At 46.7% G+C, this 14455-nt stretch overlaps 1 protein-coding gene across 3 annotated transcripts in view; it reads right to left on the bottom strand.

Moving 5' to 3' along the window:
• Window positions 1-10717, bottom strand: part of LOC129844350 (ethanolamine-phosphate cytidylyltransferase-like) — a 19379-nt gene extending 8662 nt beyond the window's left edge. The window contains exons 1-8 of one of the 3 annotated variants that reach the window (XM_055912664.1): window positions 10434-10717; window positions 5515-5603; window positions 5112-5193; window positions 4872-4984; window positions 4469-4623; window positions 4155-4196; window positions 3318-3456; window positions 2307-2389 (exon numbers count right to left, since the gene is read on the bottom strand). In XM_055912664.1, the coding sequence (XP_055768639.1) occupies window positions 2307-2389; window positions 3318-3456; window positions 4155-4196; window positions 4469-4623; window positions 4872-4984; window positions 5112-5193; window positions 5515-5603; window positions 10434-10555 (825 nt within the window). In that variant the 5' untranslated portion in view covers window positions 10556-10717. Of the gene's footprint in view, window positions 1-2306; window positions 2390-3317; window positions 3457-4154; window positions 4197-4468; window positions 4624-4871; window positions 4985-5111; window positions 5194-5514; window positions 5604-5716; window positions 6192-10433 lie in introns of those variants that run through there. The other 2 variants (XM_055912665.1, XM_055912666.1) reach the window with 2 other exon arrangements.
• Window positions 10718-14455: the final 3738 nt, after the last annotated feature.

Genomic DNA, 14455 nt, shown 5'->3' on the forward strand with positions numbered 1-14455 from the left:
CATACAGTAGCGAGGCCACATACATTAACGAGGCTACATACAGTAGCGAGGCTATATACATTAACGAGGCCATATACAGTAGCGAGGCCATATACAGTAGCGAGGCCATATACATTAACGAGGCTATATACAGTAGCGAGGCCATATACAGTAGCGAGGCCATATACAGTAGCGAGGCCATATACATTAACGAGGCCATATACATTAACGAGGCTATATACAGTAGCTATATACAGTAGCTATATACAGTAGCGAGGCCATATACATTAACGAGGCCATATACATTAACGAGGCCAAATACATTAACGAGGCTATATACAGTAGCTATATACAGTAGCGAGGCTATATACAGTAGCGAGGCCACATACAGTAGCGAGGCCACATACAGTAGCGAGGCTATATACAGTAGCGAGGCTATATACAGGCACTGGTTAGTCGGGCTAATTGAGGTTATATGTACATGAATGTATAGTTAAAGTGACTATGCATATATGATAAACAGGGTAGCAGCAGTCTAAAAGAGGGGTTGGGGGGACACAATGCAGATAGTCGGGGTAGCCATTTGATTACCTGTTCAGGAGTCTTATTGCTTGGGGGTAAAAACTGCCTTTTGGTCCTAGACTTGACATGCCGTAGTAGAGAGAACAGTCTATGACTGGGGTGGCTAGGGTCTTTGACAATTTTTAGGGCCTTACTCTGACACCGCCTGGTGTAGAGGTCCTGGATGGCAGGCAGCTTAGCCCCAGTGATGTACTGGGCCGTACGCACTACCCTCTGTAGTGCCATGCGGTCGGAGGCCAAGCAGTTGCCGTACCAGGTAGTGACGCAACCAGTCATGATGCTCTCGATGCTGCAGCTGTAGAACCGTTTGAGGATCTGAGGACCCATGCCAAATCTTTAATTTCCTGAGGGGGAATAGGCTTTGTTGTGCCCTCTTCACGACTGTCTTGGTGTGTTTGGACCATTCTAGTCTGTTGGTGATGTGGACACCAAGGAACTTGAAGCTCTCAACCTGCTCCACCGATGAGAATGGGGGCCTGTTCGACCCTCCTTTTCCTGTAGTCCACAATCATCGCCTTTGTCTTGATCACGTTGAGGGAGATGTTGTTGTCCTGGCACCACACTGCCAGGTCTCTGACCTCCTCCCTATAGGCCGTCTCGTCGGTGATCAGGCCTACCACTGTTGTGTTGTCTGCAAACTTAATGATGGTGTTGGAGTCGTACCTGGCCACGCAGTAGTGGGTGAACAGGGAGTACAGGAGGGGACTGAGCACGCACCCCTGAGGGGCTCCAGTGTTGAGGATCAGCATGGCAGATGTGTTGCTACCTACCCTCACCACCTGGGGGCAGCCCGTCAGGAAGTCCAGGATCCAGTTGCAGAGAGAGGTGTTTAGTCCCAGGATCCTTAGCTTAGTGATGAGCTTCGTGGGCACTATGGTATTGAACGCTGAGCTGTAGTCAATAAACAGCATTCTCACAAAGGTGTTTCTTTTGTCCAAGTGGGAAAGGGCAGTGTGGAGTGCAATAGAGATTGCATCATCTGTGGATCTGTTTGGGCGGTATGCAAATTGGAGTGGGTCTAGGGTTCTGGAATAATGGTGTTGATGTGAGCCATTACCAGCCTTCATGGCTACGGACGTGAGTGCTACGGGTCTGTAGTCATTTAGGCAGGTTGCCTTACTGTTCTTGGGCACAGGGGCTATGGTTGTCTGCTTGAAACATGTTGGTATTACAGACTCAATCAGGGACATGTTGAAAATGTCAGTGAAGACACCTGCCAATTGGTCAGCACATGCCCGGAGCACACGTCCTGGTAATCCGTCTGGCCCCGCAGCCTTGTGTATGTTGACCTGTTTAAAGGTCTTACTCACGTCGGCTATGGAGAGCGTGATCACACAGTCGTCCGGAACAGCTGATGCTCTCATGCATGCCTCAGTGTTGCTTGCCTCAACGCGAGCATAGAAGTGATTTAGCTCGTCTGGTAGGCTCGTGTCACTGGGCAGCTCGCGGCTGAGCTTCCCTTTGTAGTCTGTAATAGTTTGCAGGCCCTGCCACATAAGACGAGCGTCGGAGCCGGTGTAGTACAATTCAATCTTAGCCCTGTATTGGCGCTTGGCCTGTTTGATGGTTCGTCGGAGGGCATAGCAGGATTTCTTGTAAGCTTCCAGGTTTAGAGTCCTGCACCTTGAAAGCGGCAGCTCTACCCTTTAGCTCAGTGCAAATGTTGCCTGTGCAAATTTTGCCTGAATCTGATGGGGTCAGCGTTTTCTGAACATGTGTGTGTGTGTTTAAGCGTGTGTACATACCTGGTCAAAGTGCAGTCCCACGATGACGTAAGGCCTCTCAGCCTGTTTGTAGACCGTCTCCAGGAAGTCAACATGACCAATGTCTGATGGGGAGGAGTGGTTAAGGTAATCACACACAGAGAGAGACAACCACCCTGTCTCTGTCACAGACACACAACCACCCTTTGTCTCTCTCTCTCACAGACACACAACCACCCTTTGTCTCGGTCTCTCACAGACACACAACCACCCTTTGTCTCGGTCTCTCACAGACACACAACCACCCTTTGTCTCGGTCTCTCACAGACACACAACCACCCTTTGTCTCGGTCTCTCACAGACACACAACCACCCTTTGTCTCGGTCTCTCACAGACACACAACCACCCTTTGTCTCGGTCTCTCTCACAGACACACAACCACCCTTTGTCTCGGTCTCTCTCACAGACACACAACCACCCTTTGTCTCGGTCTCTCTCACAGACACACAACCACCCTTTGTCTCTGTCTCTCACAGACACACAACCACCATTTGTCTCAGTCTCTCACAGACACACAACCACCCTTGGCCTCTGTCTCTCTCACAGACACACAACCACCCTTTGTCTCTGTCTCTCTCACAGACACACAACCACCCTTTGCCTCGGTCTCTCTCACAGACACACAACCACCCTTTGTCTCTGTCTCTCTCACAGACACACAACCACCCTTTGTCTCGGTCTCTCACAGACACACAACCACCATTTGTCTCGGTCTCTCACAGACACACAACCACCCTTTGTCTCGGTCTCTCTCACAGACACACAACCACCCTTTGTCTCGGTTTCTCTCACAGACACACAACCACCCTTTGTCTCGGTCTCTCTCACAGACACACAACCACCCTTTGTCTCGGTTTCTCTCACAGACACACAACCACCCTTTGTCTCGGTCTCTCTCACAGACACAACCACCCTTTGTCTCTGTCTCTCACAGACACACAACCACCCTTTGTCTCGGTCTCTCTCACAGACACAGCGGTACATAAGGATACGGAAGAGGTCGAAGGCCCCGGCTACGTAGATGATGGTGTCCCCAGGTTGGGCCTCCTGTCCTGAGGCAAACTGGATGATCTTCTGGGAAGTCTGGAGGAACTGGGACACTCCTGTCCATGGACTGTGGCCCTTAGGACCCTGGGGAGATAACAGGACACTATTATATAGTCATAACCCCCAACCTAAACCTAACACAAACCTATCCCAACTCCTGTCCATAGACTGTGGCCCTTAGGACCCTGGGGAGAACATGGAGGGGAGGAGAGAGAGGGGAAGGGCCAGTTCTAAACCCTAACCTCAGAAACCCAGCCATCTCATAGTAGTTGTAACCTGAGGAAGTAACTCCTCAGAAACCCAGCCATCTCATAGTAGTTGGAAGCCTGAGGAAGTAACTCCTCAGAAACCCAGCCATCTCATAGTAGTTGGAAGCCTGAGGAAGTAACTCCTCAGAAACCCAGCCATCTCATAGTAGTTGGAAGCCTGAGGAAGTAACTCCTCAGAAACCCAGCCATCTCATAGTAGTTGGAAACCTGAGGAAGTAACTCCTCAGAAACCCAGCCATCTCATAATAGTTGGAAAGCCTGAGGAAGTAACTCCTCAGAAAGCAGGCTCACGTGGGTGTTCCAAAGAGACGTTTTGTTAAAAAATAAAATCGGACTTAACTTTCTGAACATTCCATCTGAATACACTACGGTACTATTTTCACTGAGATGTACAGCACACCATGGTTGTACTGAGCAGTGGAATTGCGCCCCCTTGTGTTCAGAATAATCCACAACAAAGAGTTTTGTCATCTCCACTTCCTCTTCAGAATATATTTGAATAGTAATATTTACCTTCCCAAAGTTGTCCGTGTGCTGCTGGTAGTCTGAGTTGTCCTGTAAACCGACAGAGGAAGAGAGAGTTTTTCTTGAGGTCAGTACTGTGTGATTTCTGTGATTACAGCAGTGTAAGCCACAGGAGGTTGGTGGCACCTTTATTGGGGAGGATGGGCTGGAGCAGAATCAATGGAATGTGTTTAATAGCATTCTGCTCCGTTCCAACCTTTATTATGAACTGTCCTCCCCTCAGCAGCCTCCCCTGCTGTAAGCACACACACTACGGTGACTAGGGTCAGTGTGCACTCTGTGTGTGTGTGTGTGGTACTCACAATGTTATTACTGTGGTGGGTTTTAGTCATGAGCAGCATGCGGCCCACCAGGTCTGTGGTGGAGACCCCCTGGGTGCGTCTACACTCCCGGTACCGGCCCTCTCTCTTCACCTCCGCATACGTGTCCTTACCGTCCACCGTCAGAGTGATGTCATCTAAGGTAGGACAACTGGTGGTTAGTTTTCTGACATCATCCCAACATGATGGAATCCCACCTCTGACACTGTTCTGCCACTGTACCACTGTACCCTGGAATGTACATTCTCAACTGTCTAAATAATATGGAAGGAGGACGAGTCCCTGTTCTCCTTTAAAAAAAGTTACAAATCGGTCTCAGTCAGGCCTCCTTACCCCCTGCCCCCCTTACCTCCCGCTCCCCCCTTACCTCCCGCTCCCCCCTTACCTCCGTGGATGCAGAAGTCACTGTTGTATTTGTCCAGTGTGTCCAGTGTGGTGACATAGGGAGCACCCTCTACGATCTCATCCACCCACTTGATAGCCCGCACCATCTTATACCTACAACAACATACCACAACTTTATTGTCCATTTACATACCATACCACAACTTTATTGTCCATTTACATACCATACCACAACTTTATTGTCCATTTACATGAAAATGAAATGCAGTGATGTTCTTACCTCTCTGCCTGGGTGAAGACAGGAGGACCCTTGTGCTTCGAGATCTCTTCTGGAGGGAGAGAAGGGAAATGACTGTATATTACTGTAGTGTTGTCGAGAGGGGAACAGAGAGACAAGTGAAGAAACAGAGAATGAGATACTTATGATTAATACGTGTGTCTGTGTCCGTGTGTGTGTCTCTGTGTGTGTGTCTCTGTGTGTGTGTCTCTGTGTGTGTGTCTCTGTGTGTGTGTCTCTGTGTGTGTGTCTCTGTGTGTGTGTCTCTGTGTGTGTGTCTCTGTGTGTGTGTCTCCGTGTGTGTGTCTCCGTGTGTGTGTCTCCGTGTGTGTGTCTCCGTGTGTGTGTCTCCGTGTGTGTGTCTCCGTGTGTGTGTCTCCGTGTGTGTGTCTCCGTGTGTGTTCACCATCTGTATGTACTCCAACGATGAGGTAATCTCCCATGGCCTTAGCCTGTCTCAGCTGGTTGGAGTGGCCGTAGTGCACCATGTCATAACTACAGGACAGGGAGAGAGAGCATGATGTCATTAACGTGGGACAGACAGTGTGCATATAACTGAGCTGGTCTAATGGAGGGGATAGTGTTTTAAATGAGTAGCTGCTCTATACTTGATATCTGTATCCAGAGATAGATAGATAGATGCCTGCAGACACCTCTAATGGAATAGATATGGAGGAACCTCTCTCCTTCCACACAGCAGACCCATCACCCCACACAACCCTACAGCCTGCTCTGTCCTCCTTCTGTCCTTCCACACAGCAGACCCATCACCCCACACAACCATACAGCCTGCTCTGTCCTCCTTCTGTCCTTCCACACAGCAGACCCATCACCCCACACAACCCTACAGCCTGCTCTGTCCTCCTTCTGTCCTTCCACACAGCAGACCCATCACCCCACACAACCCTACAGCCTGCTCTGTCCTCCTTCTGTCCTTCCACACAGCAGACCCATCACCCCACACAACCTTACAGCCCGCTCTGTCCTCCTTCTGTCCTTCCACACAGCAGACCCATCACCCCACACAACCTTACAGCCTGCTCTGTCCTCCTTCTGTCCTACCACACAGCAGACCCCTGCTACCCCTAAAAGACCCCAAAAGACCCCTCTGCTACCCCCTAAAAGACCCCCCTGCTACCCCCTAAGACCCCCCAAGACCCCCCTGCTACCCCCTAAGACCCCCCTGCTACCCCCTAAGACCCCCCTGCTACACCCCTAAAAGACCCCAACAAGACCCCTCTGCCACCCCCTAAGACCCTTCTACTACCCCCTAAAAGACCCCTCTGCTACAACCCAACAAGACCCCTCTGCTACCCCCTAAAAGACCCCCCTGCTACAACCCTAAAAGACCCCAACAAGACCCCTCTGCCACCCCCTAAAATATCCCCCTGCTACAACCCTAAAAGACCCCAACAATACCCCTCTGCTACCCCCTAAAAGACCCCAACAAGACCCCTCTGCCACCCCCTGAAGTACCCCCCTGCTACAACCCTAAAAGACCCCAACAAGACCCCTCTGCCACCCCCTAAAAGACCTCTCTGCTACCCCCTAAGACCCCTCTGCTACCCCCTAAGACCCCTCTGCTACCCCCTAAGACCCCAAAAGACCCCTCTGCTACCCCCTAAAAGACCCCCCTGCTACCCCCCAAGACCCCCCTGCTACCCCCCAAGACCCCCCTGCTACCCCCTAAGACCCCCCTGCTACCCCCTAAGACCCCCCTACAAGACCCCCCTGCTACACCCCTAAAAGACCCCAACAAGACCCCTCTGCCACCCCCTAAGACCCTTCTACTACCCCCTAAAAGACCCCTCTGCTACAACCCAACAAGACCCCTCTGCTACCCCCTAAAATATCCCCCTGCTACAACCCTAAAAGACCCCAACAAGACCCCTCTGCTACCCCCTAAAATATCCCCCTGCTACAACCCTAAAAGACCCCAACAAGACCCCTCTGCCACCCCCTAAAATATCCCAACAAGACCCCTCTGCCACCCCCTGAAATACCCCCCTGCTACAACCCTAAAAGACCCCAACAAGACCCCTCTGCCACCCCCTAAAATATCCCCCTGCTACAACCCTAAAAGACCCCAATAAGACCCCTCTGCTACCCCCTAAAAGACCCCAACAAGACCCCTCTGCCACCCCCTGAAGTACCCCCCTGCTACAACCCTAAAAGACCCCAACAAGACCCCTCTGCCACCCCCTAAAAGACCCCTCTGCCACCCCCTAAAAGACCCCTCTGCCACCCGTATGCTGTATCTGTCACTGGACGACATGTTCACTATGTTGGTCAGCTATTTATACCTAATCGCTGTGTACACAGACAGACGGTTGGTTAGTTATTTATACCCACTATTCTGGACCGCCATGTCAAAACAAGCTATCACAAACTAGCTGTCTGTCTGGGTACCACGAGGGCAGTGTCTGTGTGAGAGCAGTGTTTATAGCTATGCCACCACCAGTCACAAGGTGAGAACGGGGAGGTGGGAGTCAGTCGGCTCTCGCCTCAAGTAAACTCAGCAAGACCACGTCAGCGACCCAAATGGTACTCTGTACCCTACATGGCGCACTACATTTAACCAGAGGCTTATGGTCCCTGGGCAAAAATAGTGCATTATAAAGGGAATAGGGTTCCGTTTGGGACACTACCCACAATAGGCTATTTAGTATTACAGTAAGTGCACTATAGGACTCTTATCAAAAGAGGTGCCCCTTGGTCAAAAGAAGTGCACAATATAGGCTGGCATTTTGGACACATCCCATGATGAGCACAATGCAGGCTGTAGGTACTAGGTGGTGTGGATGAGCGGGAGTGAGACACTAGCCCTGTTTGAGTACTCTCAGAATGCATCCTTCCTTCCTCCTCCCTCTTCTTCTTCTTTGAAAGAGCCTAATCACTGATCTGGTGTCTGTTAATAGGTGAAAGCTAAGTAGTAGAATCCTTTACTTTCCCCTATCCAGCCATGTTGAATCAGTGATAGTAAGCCAGGGTGGTATTTCCTATTGATTTAGTGCACACCGTAGCGGTTTGCAGCAAAACAAGCACATTTCTTTATGGGACAAGTTGAGTTAATGAATATAACCCAGGTAAAGTATGAACCAAGCCAGAGCAAGGGCATCAGAGCGTGTTATTGGCCTTGGATAATGACTTACTCCACTGACTCCTCTCTAATCCATAGTGAGACAAAGGTTACTGCAGGTCATTCTCCACCTGGCTGACAGCAGCATCGATCACAGAGCTTCTACCTCATCCTTATCAAGGGAGGAAGAAGGTGCCCCGAGAGTAGACGCTGATCTTGGGTCATTTGGGCATTTCCCCCATTAAGGTTAAGGTTAGGATTAGGGAGATGATCCTAGATCTGTAGCTAGGGGAAACGTCACCCAGGAAGGAGCCTTATCAGGCATTAATGTATTTTACAAACTTGAATAAAGGCCTATTAGCTACTAATCAAATGTTATTTATCCCATGCACCGAATAAAACAGGTGTTGACTTGACCTAATACCAAGCTACTGCTGAAAGTAAACAACGTTTTTGTTTGGGAAACAAACATCAATGTGGTAAAATGGTCTGCTAAATGACGTAAATGTAAACAAACATGTCGCACACTAGGAGATGTGACGCTATGGTCAACTGATAAGGGTGGACTTTGTACTTCCTTGCCAACCGGGTTGGGTAGCTAGCTATATCACTCTGCACATTGTCCTCTGACAACAAAACAAACGTTGGAACATACAGTAGTGCTGCCATGCATAGCCTTAGCCCCACTGGGCTCGTCCTCGTGTTTACAGTTAGTAAAATACAGTTGGGTAATAACAGGTATTAGTTTGGGCTAGTCTGTATATATTTCTATAGCATGAAATTGATATCTAAGTAGCTAAAACGGTGACTTTCAGATCAATCAACAAATGAATAACCATTCTTCCGTCCTACCAACCGTTGCCAGCCAACTACTGTACAGGCCAGCTGTATGTGAGAAAGGCTAAAGCCATACACATAGCTAGAACTGATATTGTCTATGGCTGTAGAAAACTAGACTGGTGCCAGTCTGTTTCTGCTCCATTGCCAACTCCTCAAGGAAATGGCATGTTTAGCTTGACAATAACAATGCAATTCCTCAGGCAAACGCACAAACCGATTTGGGACCAGGCTAATTGTTAGCTAGCATCAAGTCAGCAACTGCACTGTACCAAGCTATTTCCAATATTTGTTTTAAATATTTTTTCCCCCGTAAGCTTTATTTAACTAGGAAAGTCAGTTAAGAACAAATTATTATTTATAATGACGGCCTTTTTATTTACTTTTATTTCACCAGGTAGGCTAGTTGAGAACAAGTTCTCATTTACAACTGCGACCTGGCCAAGATAAAGCAAAGCAGTTCGACACATACAACAACAGCGTTACACATGGAATAAACAAACATGTCAATAATACATTAGAAAACAAAAGTCTATATACAGTGAGTGCAAATGAGGTAAGATAAGGGAGGTAAGGCAATAAATAGGCCATAGTGGCGAAGTAATTACAATACAGCAATTAAACACTGGAATGGTAGATGTGCAGAAGATGAATGTGCAAGTAGAGATACTGGGGTGCAAAGGAGAACCGGGAACAGTGGGATAACTGCCTTGTTCAGAGGCAGAACGACAGATGTTCACCTTGTTAGCTCAGGGATTCGATCCAACAACCTTACCACTAGGCTACCACCTGCCGCCCCAATATCCATACATCATAGTGACAGCTAAGGTTACGTAACATCCTACCTAAACCACATTTAGCAAACCATGTGCACAGAAACTTAAGTTTAGCTGAGGTCATTCCGTTCGTACTGGCTGTTTGTCGACACTGGCAGGCTGTGAGCACATTCACAGCCCCTCTCTCAGAAAGGTAGCAACTGAAACAGTATAGCTAGCTAGTAGGTACTATAGTTCTCTGACTTTATGAGCATTTGTGATTGAAATCACAAAATAATCACATTAGTAGACACTTTTGTTTGGCCAGGCAGCACTCAAATTCATGTTTACAAAGTAGCAAAAATACCTAGTTAGCCAGTTTGTGCTGAAGCTGGATGTAACGATGTGCCGTTATATCTAGCTCAGTGGTTATAATCAACAGTTGATCAACCAAAACGTTACATTGTTGGTAGAGCTACGCTAAGAGTTAGTTACTAGCCTAGCTAACGTTACCTAGTTACTTCAATTACTGAGGTTACTATGCACACAACAGACCACCGAAAATGATATAAACCCTTTTCGCAGCTAGGCAACGTTGTACATGTAGCTAATATAACGAGGTAGCTGGATAGTAGGCGTAGCTACACGACTTACCACCCATCACACCACACCCGGACAGAGCGTTTCCTCTTCTCTGGGCTGCAAGCCAAGTCTCCCTGCGAAGCACCGCTCTCTATCCCCTGCTCATTCGATGTGTGGTGACCGTTCTTGATCATGTTGATAAAATAATATTAAAACTCTGAGCTAAAACCACACAAGAATAAAAGAATGCCGTCAAAGTAAAGTTAAAAGGACGGGTCGTGCGATCTCATTCCCCGGTTTAATGTAAGAACGAACCCGCCGGTTGGACAACGCCTCCTTTTGCGTGGAAATCGCGTCATGATCGAACCATGACTACTCCTAGGTAGCGGCCATGCTGGGTTGCGTAAAAACTCATATCACGTGATTACGGAAACCCGCACAACGTAGATTTTGGGTGTGTTCGTGAATTCAATCTCGAGTGCCAGGGTGCGCTCAGGGCGTTCTTAAACACAAAGCGTTTCGCGGAGTAGGGTTGATCCCAGCGTTTAGACTCCACAACGGCAGTCAAGCGCCCAAACTAACTGGCTAGCTACTTCCAGACACAAATGAGAGAAACCCTCACTCTGACCATTTTACTCGCCCTAGCAGAGCTGGTTAGGCTGTTTTATCCTGATGGTTGGTGATTGTAGCTGTGCTGCTGGCAACAATTGAATTACCCTTTTTTGCCGACGTTAACTGACACCATCCATATTCAACGGGTGTTGAGCTTTAGTAAATTCATCAGTTATTCTGCGCTCTGGCAAAACTCAGACGAGAGTGCTCTGAAATAGAGTAAATAGCCAGAGCGAATTTACGAACGCATCCTATACATTTCCGATACATCTACGCAATTAGTGTGTAAACAAAGTACCAGAACACTTTCCTGACAACCAATTTGTTTGAGACACAAAAAAATACAGCATGCAAAGTTTCAATAGATTCAATGGAACTTTAAATTATAGTAACAGTACAAAAACAGTCAAGGGGTGGACAATGTATACTTCACAGTAGCCCAAAGGCCGGCAAATGGCGATATTGAGTCGTTTTACTCATATCAAATCAAACGTTATTGGGCCAATACAACAGGTGTAGACTACAGTGAAATGCTTATCCCCGCTATACACTAATATCCCCATGGACCGATTCGTAGATAAAACATTCTCCATTCAGGCTGCGAAGTTGTAGATTTCCTCCATATAAACGGGGAAGTTAACCTAAAATCCCAAACTTCCTAAGTGATTCCATACATTGAAATTAGTTAGGTGGAATGTGCCTTCTCCCTCTCTCTCCCTGTTGTTGCAGTCGGCCACGTGCAATAATAATATAAAATAATCGCAATTGTTTTAGGTGGAAAGTACACATTTCCTGATTTAAAACATATATTATTTTTGATTAAAATTGCTAATCTGGCCAGACCCTTTAAATAAATGTAGTAATTTGTCCACAATTCACGGTTTTCTCAATTGCTGACAATGGAGCCGCGCACAAAGACACGTCACATGACTCATTTGAGCAGCTCTCCAGTTCTACGCTGTAAGGAGAGGAGGAGAACTCCACCTAACTAGTTTCAATGTATGGAATCACGTGGGAAATGTGGGATTTTAGGTTAACTTCCCATTTAACTTGATTTAATGGCGAGAAGGCAGAAGAAGAAAACAACAGGGAAACTGTGTGTACTTTCTGAAACACTATTTTCCACCACCATGCTAGAGTAGCCAATGCTAGTCCCTGATGCTGTGTATCACGGTCAGTCAATCAGATGTTTTATTTTGAAAACTATCAGACTAGGGGGGAAACAAACAGACTGGTGCTGTAGTTGAACAGTGGTGAGGTTTTAATGGGTGTAGTGTTAGTTGGTATAGTGGTGAGGTTTTAATGGGTGTAGGGTTAGTTGGTATAGTGGTGAGGTTTTAATGGGTGTAGGGTTAGTTGGTATAGTGGTGAGGTTTTAATGGGTGTAGGGTTAGTTGGTATAGTGGTGAGGTTTTAATGGGTGTAGGGTTAGTTGGTATAGTGGTGATGTTTTAATGGGTGTAGTGTTAGTTGGTATAGTGGTGAGGTTTTAATGGGTGTAGGGTTAGTTGGTATAGTGGTGAGGTTTTAATGGGTGTAGGGTTAGTTGGTATAGTGGTGAGGTTTTAATGGGTGTAGTGTTAGTTGGTATAGTGGTGAGCTTTTAATGGGTGTAGGGTTAGTTGGTATAGTGGTGATGTTTTAATGGGGTGTAGGGTTAGTTGGTATAGTGGTGAGGTTTTAATGGGTGTAGGGTTAGTTGGTATAGTGGTGAGGTTTTAATGGGTGTAGGGTTAGTTGGTATAGTGGTGAGGTTTTAACGGGTGTAGGGTTAGTTGGTATAGTGGTGAGGTTTTAATGGGTGTAGGGTTAGTTGGTATAGGGGTGATGTTTTAATGGGTGTAGGGTTAGTTGGTATAGTGGTGAGGTTTTAATGGGTGTAGGGTTAGTTGGTATAGTGGTGAGATTTGAGTGTGTTTAGGGTTAGTTGGTATAGTGGTAAGGTTTTAATGGGTGTAGGGTTAGTTGGTATAGTGGTGAGATTTGAGTGTGTTTAGGGTTAGTTGGTATAGTGGTGAGGTTTTAATGGGTGTAGGGTTAGTTGGTATAGTGGTGAGGTTTTAATGGGTGTAGGGTTAGTTGGTATAGTGGTGAGATTTAATGGGTGTAGGGTTAGTTGGTATAGTGGTGTGATTTGAGGGTGTTTATGGTTAGTTGGTATAGTGGTGAGGTTTTAATGGGTGTAGGGTTTGTTGGTATAGTGGTGAGATTTGAGTGTGTTTAGGGTTAGTTGGAATAGTGGTGAGATTTTATTGGGTGTAGGGTTAGTTGGTATAGTGGTGAGGTTTTAATGGGTGTAGGGTTAGTTGGTATAGTGGTGAGGTTTTAATGGGTGTAGGGTTAGTTGGTATAGTGGTGAGGTTTTAATGGGTGTAGGGTTAGTTGGTATAGTGGTGAGGTTTTAATGGGTGTAGGGTTAGTTGGTATAGTGGTGAGGTTTTAATGGGTGTAGGGTTAGCTGTTATAGTGGTGAGGTTTTAATGGGTGTAGGGTTAGTTGGTATAGTGGTGAGGTTTTAATGGGTGTAGGGTTAGTTGGTATAGTGGTGATGTTTTAATGGGTGTAGGGTTAGTTGGTATAGTGGTGAGGTTTTAATGGGTGTAGGGTTAGTTGGTATAGTGGTGAGGTTTTAATGGGTGTAGGGTTAGCTGTTATAGTGGTGAGGTTTTAATGGGTGTAGGGTTAGCTGGTATAGTGGTGAGGTTTTAACGGGTGTAGGGTTAGTTGGTATAGTGGTGAGATTGTAATGGGTGTAGGGTTAGTTGGTATAGTGGTGAGGTTTTAATGGGTGTAGGGTTAGTTAGTATAGTGGTGAGGTTTTAATGGATTTAGGGTTAGTTGGTATAGTGGTGATGTTTTAATGTGTGTAGGGTTAGTTGGTATAGTGGTGAGATTTGAGGGTGTTTAGGGTTAGTTGGTATAGTGGTGAGATTTAATGGGTGTAGGGTTAGTTGGTATAGTGGTGATGTTTTAATGGGTGTAGGGTTAGTTGGTATAGTGGTGAGATTTGAGTGTGTGTAGGGTTAGTTGGTATAGTGGTGAGATTTAATGGGTGTAGGGTTAGTTGGTATAGTGTTGAGATTTGAGGGTGTTTAGGGTTAGTTGGTATAGTGGTGAGATTTGAGGGTGTTTAGGGTTAGTTGGTATAGTGGTGAGATTTGAGTGTGTTTAGGGTTAGTTTGGTATAGTGGTGAGATTTGAGTGTGTTTAGGGTTAGTTGGAATAGTGGTGAGATTTTAATGGGTGTAGGGTTAGTTGGTATAGTGGTGAGATTTTAATGGGTGTAGGGTTAGTTGGTATAGTGGTGAGATTTAAGTGTGTTTAGGGTTAGTTGGTATAGTGGTGATGTTTTAATGGGTGTAAGGTTAGTTGGTATAGTGGTGAGATTTTAATGGGTGTAGGGTTAGTTGGTATAGTGGTGATGTTTTAATGGATTTAGGGTTAGTTGGTATAGTGGTGATGTTTTAATGGGTGTAGGGTTA

Source organism: Salvelinus fontinalis, unplaced genomic scaffold, assembly GCF_029448725.1.
Source record: "Salvelinus fontinalis isolate EN_2023a unplaced genomic scaffold, ASM2944872v1 scaffold_0196, whole genome shotgun sequence".
Lineage (NCBI taxonomy): Eukaryota > Metazoa > Chordata > Actinopteri > Salmoniformes > Salmonidae > Salvelinus > Salvelinus fontinalis.